The 11810-nt window shown below is 42.3% G+C and overlaps 2 protein-coding genes across 2 annotated transcripts; both read right to left on the bottom strand.

Annotated features, from left to right (window-relative positions):
• Positions 1 to 574: 574 nt before the first annotated feature.
• LOC115036265 (pentraxin-related protein PTX3-like) lies at positions 575 to 2644 on the bottom strand. The gene is made up of 2 exons (XM_029494387.1): positions 2465 to 2644; positions 575 to 1360 (listed from the first exon to the last, which is right to left on the bottom strand). The coding sequence occupies exons 1-2, from the start codon at positions 2592 to 2594 to the stop codon at positions 735 to 737; spliced, it is 756 nt and encodes a 251-aa protein (XP_029350247.1). The 5' UTR covers positions 2595 to 2644; the 3' UTR covers positions 575 to 734.
• Positions 2645 to 5370: 2726 nt separating this feature from the next.
• Positions 5371 to 11490, bottom strand: LOC115036015 (endophilin-B1-like). The gene is made up of 10 exons (XM_029494110.1): positions 11163 to 11490; positions 10828 to 10969; positions 9166 to 9294; positions 8853 to 8986; positions 8633 to 8725; positions 8427 to 8510; positions 8300 to 8323; positions 7993 to 8082; positions 7701 to 7801; positions 5371 to 7122 (listed from the first exon to the last, which is right to left on the bottom strand). The coding sequence occupies exons 1-10, from the start codon at positions 11217 to 11219 to the stop codon at positions 6495 to 6497; spliced, it is 1482 nt and encodes a 493-aa protein (XP_029349970.1). The 5' UTR covers positions 11220 to 11490; the 3' UTR covers positions 5371 to 6494.
• Between the last annotated feature and the right edge of the window lie 320 nt (positions 11491 to 11810).

Here is an 11810-nt window from a genome sequence, read left to right on the forward strand (position 1 = left end):
GGCCTAATTAAACTCTGAATGTGATTTGTGCGTTTACGTTTGCGTTACGTTACACAATGATAGAGATGGCAGATTTAGGTTAGATTTTGAAGATGTGGTCGTGACACTTTGTTTGGTTAACTTTGGTTTTTATACTGAAGTAGTGTGTAAGAATCATACAGAAACTGCAGAAAAAACTAAAAGTGCCTCAACTGAAAAATGAGCCACACTTTGTGGTTTGCAACAATGAACATGTTTGTGTGTGTGCGTGCTGCATGAGGGCCGGTGGGCAGTGTAATAGCTCTGGCAGGGTTTCCTAAATCATAAACACCCAGAGCATCGTAAGTCATGGTCGCTTAGAATATACAGACTATTAAAAGCCACTAATGAGAGGGAGGGAGGGAGACCTGCCCAGAGTAGAACACAACTCCAAAACCTCTGACACACTCTCTTGCGGTCTTAGGTAATTGCAGACGACACAAACATTGAGGTTGTGGTGTTTACTCTGCAAAGTGCACAGATCCACAGATGAAAGTGTGGGAGTGCATCCAGCTTTGAAAATGAGTTGATAACTGCATGGGAGGAGGGAGGAGACCTTTCCATGAGGCTGATTAATATCCCTTTTATTTATCATAATAAACCCACAACATTAACGGTACATTTAAAGTCATCGCTACAAGGAGTAATTGAAGCGAGCCATTATCGCTGCAGTGATGTCAGCCAATCTTCAGACATTTTCTTTCCTTCCTAGTAATTCATGTGTCTCCTCTGTCCTTCCTAAATGTTCCTGCCTGCTCCATCAGTCTGCTCAGCTGCAGGTGAACGTGCTGCAGCTCTGTTGCCATGGAGACCAAGGCCCTTTCCATCGTGGCCGTGTCCGGAGATGAAGTCACTTCCTGCTCCTTCAGGCCTGATAGGAATGGTTTCATCCCCAAAGTAACGGCTGCCCCTACAGCCCCAGGTCTCGGTGTTGGTTGGTGTCTCATCCTGTTGCCTGCTCGGTGACCGCCGCCATCCTCCAGCCGTTTCAGCCGGACGTTCTCCTCGTGACTACTGTGCAGGAGCATGTGCAGGGTAGCGTTCAACCTCCTCTCTCTCACTGCTTCCTCCTCCCTGAGCTCCACCAGACTTCGCTGCAGCCTGAGACTCGCCTGCTCTGCCTGCGCCCTGCATGCAGACCCCACGTTGGGTGCACACTGCTGCTGGCATCCACCTCTGGCCAGCTTCTCCACCTGGGCCCTGAGAGACACCATTCCTCCACAGCACTGCTCCAGCGACCGCAGCAGCACGTTCTGCCTCATGTGGGAGTCCTCCAGAGCAATGAAAAGCTTGTCCCAGCGGGAAAAATCTGCAGTCTGGCATGATGCAGTTTTAGACTCCCCTGCAGAGAAGAACCAAAGTGATGGATCACTTATCCAGCAACCAAAGCTTGTCAACATTTACATAAATAAAATGTTATCATTCACTTATTTAATCTGGCAGGAATGAAACAGTTAACCTTCCATAATCACCAGCTCCCATTGGTACTTGAATACAGTCCCAGTGGATAAAACACGACAATGGGAGACAGGGGAATGATAATTAGGCATTTTAGCATAAATGGGAAATAAAATGGGTATTTTTTAAAATACTGTTTAGCCTCCCTAAAGATACAAAACTGGGAAATGAAAGCAAATCTTCTGGGGACATGGTGTTGACACTGGTAATCTTTTAAACCTATAACAGTAAATATGGTCTAATGTATTTCATGACATACCACTGAAATGCATTTTGGATTTATTCTTTATGTTCTTCAGTAAACCAGGTGTTACTGAAGAACATAAAATAAATGGGTTATGTGGAGAGGGGCAAACAGGAAAACTGCACAAAAGAAGAAATCTGCTCTCACAATGGAGAATAATTTCAGTTTTTTAAGGACTTTGAGTTCACTGGCAGCCTCAGACTTTCAGCAGATTTTCAGTTTGACTTTAGGATGAATACTTTCCTTGACATAATAGCTGAGCTACAGCATATGAAATGTTCTCTTCTCAAAGTACACTTCAGTGAGGAAATGTTAAGTATTTTATTTGCAGTTGACTATTCCATCAAAATATATCACAAGCTTTATTATAGTTGTCTTTCCCCAGCTCTCGTTCAACATATGAACTAAAGTTAAAACGTCCCCTGGCCTTGAATTTTAGTTACTGAGGGCAGAGGTGGGTCTTTTTTAATTAGATAAGCAGATTATAAATCATCCCCTTCTAGTAGCTATAGATGAAATCATCTGCAATAACCAAGAATAATCCTTTGAAGGACACCTACATTACCTTTCAATATTAATTAACCAATTTGAGTTCAATTAATCTTCATTTTAAAAAAAAAAATAACTGCATTGATTAAACCACATATTGCACGTGTATGTGTTTTTTATTTTTTCCAAAATAAGCCATCTGTTCAAACAAGTGAGGAACAAAAAGACAAGCCAAGGCAAGTAAACAAAACTCACCCTCCTGCTGGTCCTCAGAGATCTCATTGTCATAGTTGTCTGCATAGTTCCCTTCATATTCGTTCACACACAGAGACGCCACCGCAAATCCAAGCACACACAGCACATGTTGGGTCCTGGACACACGCATGATGGAGCCCTGAACGCCACACCAGAATCTGCTAAGGTCAGATACGTTTGTTCGCCCCCGTCACTGGGATGTAAAACTTTTCGCAGTGAGCCAACTGTTGTGGTTGCTCACTTATAAACCCAACAAGAGGGGGGAAGAAGGAGGGAGGATGTTAAGGAGGGTGGGACAGAGGTGGGGGTGAGTAATGCTTCGGTGGAGGTAATGTGTCAAAAGTCAAGCTGAGTGGGAAATAGGGGTATTATGGCGAAAAAGGGGGTACAATTACAGGGGCAAAAAAAAAAGGGGGAAGAGAGGGAGGAAAGGAATGAGAGAAAGAGCAGAGCGAGGGAGGGAAAAAGCAAGTCACACCAAGCAGAGAAAAAATGTGAATGTGCATCCCCGTAAAATAATTCAAGTGAGATTTTACAGAAAACATACTGCCAAATTAAAAAATATTCCACCGTCACTTCGCCCTCTAATGTTTTCGTCAGTAAATCATTTGACATTAAACTTTTTGCTCACCAACGAGGGGAAGCTTACTTGTTGTTATACAATGTCTGCTTAGGCAATGGTAAACAAATCATTCTGATAGGAAAAAGAAAAAAATCTATATGCAGAAAATAGACAGGAAAAAGTGGAAAGATGCCTGAGCAGTAGATAAAAATAAAAATAAAACATAAAAAAATATATAGCAAATAGCAATAGCAGACCCACAACATGTTCCCTCAGGACATTTCACTCTCTCCAGGTCTGTCTGCTGTTTAACCTTCTCACTGTTGGCTCAGGCTCCTGCTTTTAACACCAAAACACAACCAGGTCCAACCTGGGAGATCTGAGATACATTTAAAATTTGCCATCAGGGTGCAATTTAACTTGGAATTACATTTAGTTGCTAAGCAACACTGTGAAATTAGTTTTTCTGGCCCTGATTATATTTTGTTGCCAGGCCACACAGAGGATGAGACGATATTATGGGACTCTCTGTGTTGTAGAAACAGGGCTCTGGCCAACAGGTGTTGGGGTTAAACAACAGAAGCCGGACATGTCAAAGTCAGAGGAAAAACCTGGACCTCCAGGCCGAGCTGCCTTTTGCGTATGTCAGCATGTCTGCCACGAACAGATTCCCTCTGCCCGACTATAGACTGTAACTGTAGCAGAGGGACTGACGGGGGGGTGGAGACAGAAAGGTGGAAGGTCGGCCTGTTTTTATGAATTTTATTTAGGAGGCTTTTGATGAAACCTGCAGGTGCAGAATGAAATTTGGTGCATGTCGGACACAGTTGGTGTTTTTATCTTAGACAAGTCCACTTTTTTTTTTTTTTTTTCCTTTTCCTCTTCCTCTTGACAGATCATCAAACTATTTAAATCAATATGTGACTCCATGACAGAGGAGCCAAATTTATCAGCAGTCGCCAGACGCTGTTTACCACCCCCACCTGGACACCACACCTACAGTTTAGCTGTCACGCAAAAATACTCCCAGCTGGCACTGAAGGGGGGAGGAGGGATGAGTGATGAAGGGAAGACGAAGGCACGGCGGACAGGGGAAGGGAGATGGGAACGGAGCGAGACCAGACGGAGATGATTTAAATTGGGTTGTGAGTTGGCACAAACTTGCTTGTCTGGGTTCTCCCAACCAAAAGCACAGGTGCCAGGGAAAGTGGAGCACTGGGTGTTGCTGATTTAAAGCAGTAACAGGATTCCACTGATGAACAAACCACGTAAAGTACTAACACTAGCATGGCAATATGAGCCAACAAAGGCCAGTTTTATGGACACTGGGTGACATTAAACGCCCATAAAGGGTGTTTTCCTTTGTGGTCCCCGATATAGGAGGGAAAAAAATGGAGATAAAAATGAAACAATACAGTCACTGTAAGAAAAAGTTATATTTAAATGATATTAAAAGGAGTGTATTACTGATACAGTGACACTCAAGTCAAAGTTTGCTCCCCTTTATTTTAACAACTGAAGTGTTAATGGACCTAAAACATTTTGGATCTTCTCAGCCAAACATCCTGAACAGGTTTTCATGGGAAGGTGTTCCTTGAAAAACATCATCAACTCACTCATCTCAGTTCTTCTGTTGAACAATATCATTTCAACTTCCCCTTCCTGGATGGTGTGAAGACCAGAGAGAGACAGAGCTGATGTCTCTGCTGATGGGTGGCGAACATACAGGAAATGCTAAAAATAGGCTGGAAATGCAATTGTGATGAGTGCGAAGGAAAACGAGCTCATGAAAAACTGGGGACTGAATATTCTCGTTTGGCTGAGTCACTGGGAAAGTTGCAGGAACAACAGCCAGTTAAATCTGTTATTAGTCACCGACGGTGTGACGTCACTGAACCTCGGGCCTGCTGTCAGCCCGGGGTTGATCGATCTGATCTGTTGGTTCAGCCTCTAACAGGAGATGATGATGTAAGAGCAAAATACATGAAGAGCACACCAACACACTTTTGACAGTGTTTTAGGAGGGACTATTTAAGCCTGTGTGGGTGTGTTGTGTTGTTTGGTTCATAGTTTTCCTCATAATGAAGTTTCACCACGTGTGAGGACGGGGTTAATTACAGCTGGACTGTGAAGCCCAATCAAGAACTGAACTTGGACGAAGCCGTGGGCGTGTAAATGTAGGTCAAGAGGTTTGGCTGGTGGGAGGAGGTACATTTTAACGAGGCAGCAACAGAAACGAACACAGAATCCAGACTTCATTTGGACTGGAATTACGTCACAGCTTGCATATTTATTTCCACATTTTCAGATGAGTGAGTTGAAAACTCACAACCTTACACTGACATCAACACTAAAAAGCATGAGTGAATCATGGCTGCACATACACACAGCTTTAATACGGCAAGCTGCAAACAGACTGTCAATACTGTCGCCATCTAAACCCACACACATCTTTCAAAAGCGCAGAGGTAGTGAGGGATTACATCAGTAGGGCCAATGCTGCATTAATATGCTTCCCTCCAGGCTCCCCAGAGCTGACCAACACCACGGTGGAGCAGGTCAGCTCTGGAAAATGAACAACATCTGGACATGGAAACTTCTATCCATTTCATCTAACGGAGGCTTTATGGGGGTAAAAGGGTAGAAGTGAATATTTGATTTGAGTGTGTGTAGGGGGAAACACCCACAGAGAGGACATTTTGTAGTGTGCTACAACATAAAGATCCTGTTCTGCCTTCACTTGAGTGTTTTGTCACCTTGCTGGGCTCTCCAACACACACAAGCAGCAGTTTCATATGGAAAATGACCTCAGCTTGTCCAAAGTCACACTCTTGCACAGACACGTCTTTCTGAAGGTGTTGCAGGTTTGGCTGAGCTGGAAATACTAGTGATAGAGACGGACAAAAACACAGACGCACTCACACTCTTACAAATTTGTGCAGTCACGCCAACAAATATAAACACACACCCTTGGCACAAAGCTTGATTAGCTTTCATCAGTTAGTTCTTATTTTGCTATGTGTAAAAATAAAGATTGAGTTTGACAGATATTGACTGAAATCAACATTAAACAGTCACATTCTGTGGACGTAATCGTCAGCCAGAGCTAGTTTTCTGGTGTGAGGCCAGAGGAAACATGACATCTAAAGCCATAGGACAGGACTGTTACTCAAGATTCATTGTTTTCATATAATATTAATAATATATGAATAATCCTGCAGGCTAAAATGATTGTGGCACTACATGACGTTTAGAAAAATAAACACTTTTACATCCACATCACATTACCTTCCCTATGGGATTAATAATTTTTACTGTACCACAGTTTGCATTCTAAGCACCACAATGTGACAAAATTATCACTGGTCTAATTCTTAAAGCTCTGTTAAAGTCAGTCCCAGCTGACGGGCTCTGGCCTGGCGTCACTTCCCCCCAGCAGATACGAGTCTCTGATGACCCCTGGACATCTCAGTGAATGGTGGGCTGCTCGTTAGCCGTTTCATTGGTTATTTCAGGCTCATCAGCAACCGGACTTGTTGTCATGGTGTCACTAGCCACTCCATTAGTTGTCTGAGAATCACCCACGCTCTCACTAGGTTGTAAAGGCTGGGAGGAAGTCACTGCGCTACCTGTGCCATTGCTTACTGAAGCTGTTGCACTGAGGACCACAGTCTGGCTTGAAGCTGCAGACCCGTTTGTACTATTAGTTGCCACATGTGAGCTGACCATCCTGTTGGGTGCGGAGAGCTGACTGATTGAGTAATTGTGTGAATTTGACACAGAGACGTCATCAGATTCTTGGTTGGCTGCTGAACTGTACCTGATTTCTTGGGTCTGGCTTGGTAAGCTGCTGTTGTTATTGTTGTTGATATTTGTCTGGCCCAGTGGCTGTGTGATTACACCTGTTGTTGTTCCTGTTCCTGGCGGTGGACCGGCGGTCCACGACTCCTGGTCAAAGTCTGGAAGCTGATGGATGAATACAGGTATTGGAGTGTCCTGATTTAACCCAATGGGCTCATTAGCTACACAGTTGCTTGTTGATGGCTGATTACTAATTGCTGACTGCCAGTTATTGGAGCAGAGGACTGCTGGAATGCTGCAAGAAAAAAACAAGAAAACAAAAACATAAGTCGTTCATTTCAGTCATGTAATTGATTTTAAAAAGTCCATAAACAGCCCGAAGTTTTCTTCTACATATCTGTCTTTGTAGTTGAGCCACAATCATCTGTTGCCGATTAGGATTATGGCTTTAAGCAGTAATTGTATGGGTTCTTTGGAGCGTGGGTTAGGGTTAGATTTCATTTCTGCACTGAGTGAAGAGAAAAGCCTGTAAATTTGATGAAAACCTATTGGAAGTGCATTTTTGTCAATGGTCCAATATGTCAACATTTCATACACTGAGACAGCCTTGTAAACAGCCTCATCAAAACTGCAATAACATGGGTTTCATTGGACAGGTAGGAAATGTAATTTGATAATACGCTGTGAATAAAACTTTAGTTGGACTGGGTTGTTATTAAAAAGGAATTAAATTATATAAAAAAACAAAACAAAACAAGACAATGAATTAAACTAAAAAATGAGGGTTCCAGCAAACAGATGCAATGAAACCATGTTTTGCTTTGGTTCCATGAAGATTTACCTCTTTCATGTTACAAACTACACCGTACAGACCTTGCCAGCCTTTTTTGGAGCTCCTGAGCATGTTGGTTGCACAGATCGAAGTAAGAAGCCTGAGCCTCCACAAAGTCAGTCAGACTTCGCATGTGGTTGGTCTGAAAAAAACAAAAATAAAAATACAAGATAAATAAAACACAAGGTTGATGGGAGGATATAAATGTAGCTCTGAAATAGCAATACTGGACATTAATATCCATTTACTAAAGAGTGACAGAGAAAAACAATCTTACCAAAACAGAAGAAGGAATATTTGTTCTGGTGTGCACTGGAGTTTGTGTGCACTTACATGGATGTTGCTGATTCTCTCCAGGGCCTGTCTTGTAATTTCTGATTGTCGATCGAACAGACTCTGACAAATTCTCAGCTCCATCTCAGCCTACACATGCACACACAAAATAATCTTTTAGTCTTTCCAATTATATTAAAAAATTACTGGTATTGTTTCTTAAAATTTCCCATTAGCCCTAAAAGGCCTAAGTCAGAATCAGCTTAAGAAGAGAAAGAAGCCTATTATTCAGGATCATGCACAGTTATACAATGTTAACTATTTCTCCTCTATTCAGTTGATTTACAGGAATGTTCATATCTTGTACCTGAGAGATTTCCTGAGCCCATATCTGTTGGGAGGAGAGAGAAATAGAAGGACAAGAGATGTACTCAGTGACCAAAAAGCAAGTTCAGCTGTGTCCATGTGTATGTTCCCTGCATAGAACTGCTTACCTTTAGCCATTTAACACGCAGGAAGCTGAACATGTAGGAAACATGAGACAAGTAGTCATCATCCAGGGGGTTTGCATTCAGGTTCTGAAGACAGAACAGGAAAGAGCAGGAAGATTGAAATTGGATAATTTATGCGATGTATATTAGTGATTAATCACTCTGGAAAATGAATATTCAAAGGCCAGGTTCCAATCAGTACAACTCACTCTGTCCTCCCTTTGAGCCTCGTGTGCTTTCTTCAGCCTGGCTTTCGCAATGTCCAAGTCCAAACGCCTGTTCAGCAACATCCTGCGTTCATCCTATGACCAAACACACAAATACTTGTTTGTTGCACAAACACACTAAACATAAGTTATTAAAGATCCGAAAATGTTTTCAAATATCAGTGCCACCATATATAGATGTGTATGTATGTTTGTGGCTTACCTGCATGGCTCTGTATTCTCCCTCAGTGAAACTCCTCAAAGGGGTGAGAAAGTGTATATTTGTGCTTTGGACAAACTTCCTTTCTTCCTCGCTGAGCTGCTTCTGAACCTCTCCGAAGGTTAGCAATGCAGTTCCTAAACGCAAAACATAATGTAGCTTAAAAAGAAAAGACACTCAGGACATTTCAGGGTGTCCAAATAAATGAAACAAACAAAAATACTTAACATGATTACGTTAATATCATACCTTCTGTCCATGTATAATTTTAACTTAGCATAATATTTATAGATGCGTGTGTAAATAATACACTCACCATAGGGTGTGGTGGATCCAATCTCTAGTCCTGCCTGGGTCATTTCATCTCCTAAAGCCTCGCGGACACGAGGCCGAGGTGGGACGCTCCAATCCAACTGCTCATACAGCCGGTCCTCTAACCGTGCACCTGTTCATCAGGAGTACGGGGATAATTCAGGTTGACATCTCTAAAAACAATTTAACTAGACATTTTCTGCCGTTCAGGATCTAGGTCTTGATGTATTTCGTTTCAAATTAAGATGCAGGTTGAAAAATACATCAAAATAATGGCATAGAAAACATATAACCTTTAATTTCAGTGAATTTCCAACAGTATAGACCGAACTGTGTGGGAGAAAAATCCCTTCCAATGCACAGTACCAAATTTCCCTATGTTCAAAAGTTGAGTGAATTCTAAAAAAGGAGGTTCTCACAGGAAAAATATTAAACAAGCTGGAAGACGTGAAGAAGCACATATATTGCAGCTTTATAACCTTTCAGCGATTCAGTAATGCTTTCCAGGATGTAGGCGTACGTGTTTCTGTGTCAATGATCTCAGAGCATTCACCAAAAGATGCAAACAAAAAAGAGATAAGGATGAACACAGATGTGTACAACAGCTTTTTTTCCACCAAATATACTTATACTATATACTTACCCCTACACTTTGGCCCCTATATGTTGAAAGGGCTTGTTAATGTAATCACCATGAACCCACAGCACAGAGCCTTAAAATAAAAAAGCCAACAAAACAAAAAACAAGCAAACAAACATAACTTACCTCTAAACAAACTACCTAACCTCCTGCACACATGTACAGTTTTTTTTTCTTACTAGAATAAGCACTGAAAAGTGCTGCAGACAGTTACTTGCAAAATATCGTTCCATCCCATTTGCCCATTTGGTAAACAAAATGATTCAGCAGAGCAACCAGCAAATATATCTGCAATGCTGAAAAAAACGGAGGAGATTATTATCTCTGGCAGCTAAGTGGCCTCCTTACATGACAAATTGCAGACCACATCCACTCATAATTCTATTATCAGAGGTAATTGGATTCTGATGGGCCAAAGAATAACCATGTCTATTCATCTGAATGGGTCAACTGCAGTCAAAGCAAATGTAAGAGTCCAGAGGAGATGTGTTTATTGTGGGAGAAAACATGAAGCTGAAATATTGGCTTCTACATACAAGAACTCATGCAGTGGTTTAACATAGAGGAGTATAACTCATGTCCTGATGACGAAGCTCCTGTGGGCTCTATTTCAGTGAAGCTGATGCATTTAACAGGACAAATGTTAATGTAATACATATACACTGCAACATATTAATCTACAAGAATCACATGCATGAAATATTTAGTTTGAACGCTGTCGATGTGCTTTCTCAGTGAAACTACACCTTATGAATTTAGAGTAAACACAAGAAAGTATGTATTAGTTATGCATAAATGGTAGTTGTTGGCCCACCATACCACCGAGAAGTATGGCAGGTAAATATAAAGTACTTTCATTCATAGTTTATGGAAAGGTTCATGCAAACAAATTGTTATTTTCAAGTATGAGACATAGCAGTTACGTAAAGGACAACAGAGTGTCTGATTGAGGTGTGTTTGGAGTGTTTGTTTGTTTTTGTTTGGACCTGAGGAGGACCCAGAGATAATCAGGCCGGGATCACTCACCGGGGTTCGGCTGCAGTAAAACCTCCGTCCCGGAGATGATCCGGTCCGTGCAGGTCTTCGTGGCGTCAGCCAGGGCCAGGAGCCGCTCCAGATCCGGGTCCAGCTCTGTCCTGCTGGCCTGGCCGATGCTTTCCTCCGTGTACTGGGTCGGAATGACAGAACAACATGAAGTCTTCAACCACCGAGGCAGACAAAGCTTTGTATGAGCTGTGATTTATTCTGACCTCAACGCCATTTCCATTAAAATGTGATATAAACACGTAATGTCTCCATGGCAACAGCAAACCGAGTTAGCTCACTCTGAAGTGTTTGTTTGTTTGTTTGTTTTTGTTTACCTGAATTGCCCGGTTGATGTACTGACCGGCGTCAACCGCCAGCTGCGTAAAATCCATGGCAACGCTCCCAGCAAGGGTCGCGCGGTGCTCCAGCTGGTGGAACTGACGGCTAACGGCTACGAAGGCACGAGCGGATGACAAACGTCACAGCTCGTCGCCATGGAGTCCGCCGCGAACCGCCGCTAGCCGGATTACAGTCCGTTAACACTGACCCGCCGGAGACCAGGTTCCCGCTCCCGGTAGCGTATCCGCCGGGCAGACTCTCTGTTGTTACACCGCCTCGGTCTGCTCCCAACGGCCGACTTTCAGCTCGAGCCGAGCCGGTCAGGGCGAGAACGCCCCCCCGCTGTCTCTTTAAGGGTTTTACTTTGGCGGCCTAAACGCCGGATGTTTCAATTTCTTTAAAAAACGAATAAATAAATAAATAAATAAATAAAAACGTTTGACATAAAGTGAGCAGTTTCACAGGAAAATGTAATCGTACATATAAGACGTGTAAAAATGAACAAAAAAAAAAAAAAAAAAAAAAAAAAAACATCGAGTTGAAGCCTTAATGGTACTGCACTTCCGGATGCAATTTTTCAAGATAAAAGCATAATCTCTCCAAATCAAAACCACTGAATGATTAAAATAAAAACAAGCAATTTA

This window comes from Echeneis naucrates, chromosome 22 (assembly GCF_900963305.1).
Source record: "Echeneis naucrates chromosome 22, fEcheNa1.1, whole genome shotgun sequence".
Classification (NCBI taxonomy): domain Eukaryota; kingdom Metazoa; phylum Chordata; class Actinopteri; order Carangiformes; family Echeneidae; genus Echeneis; species Echeneis naucrates.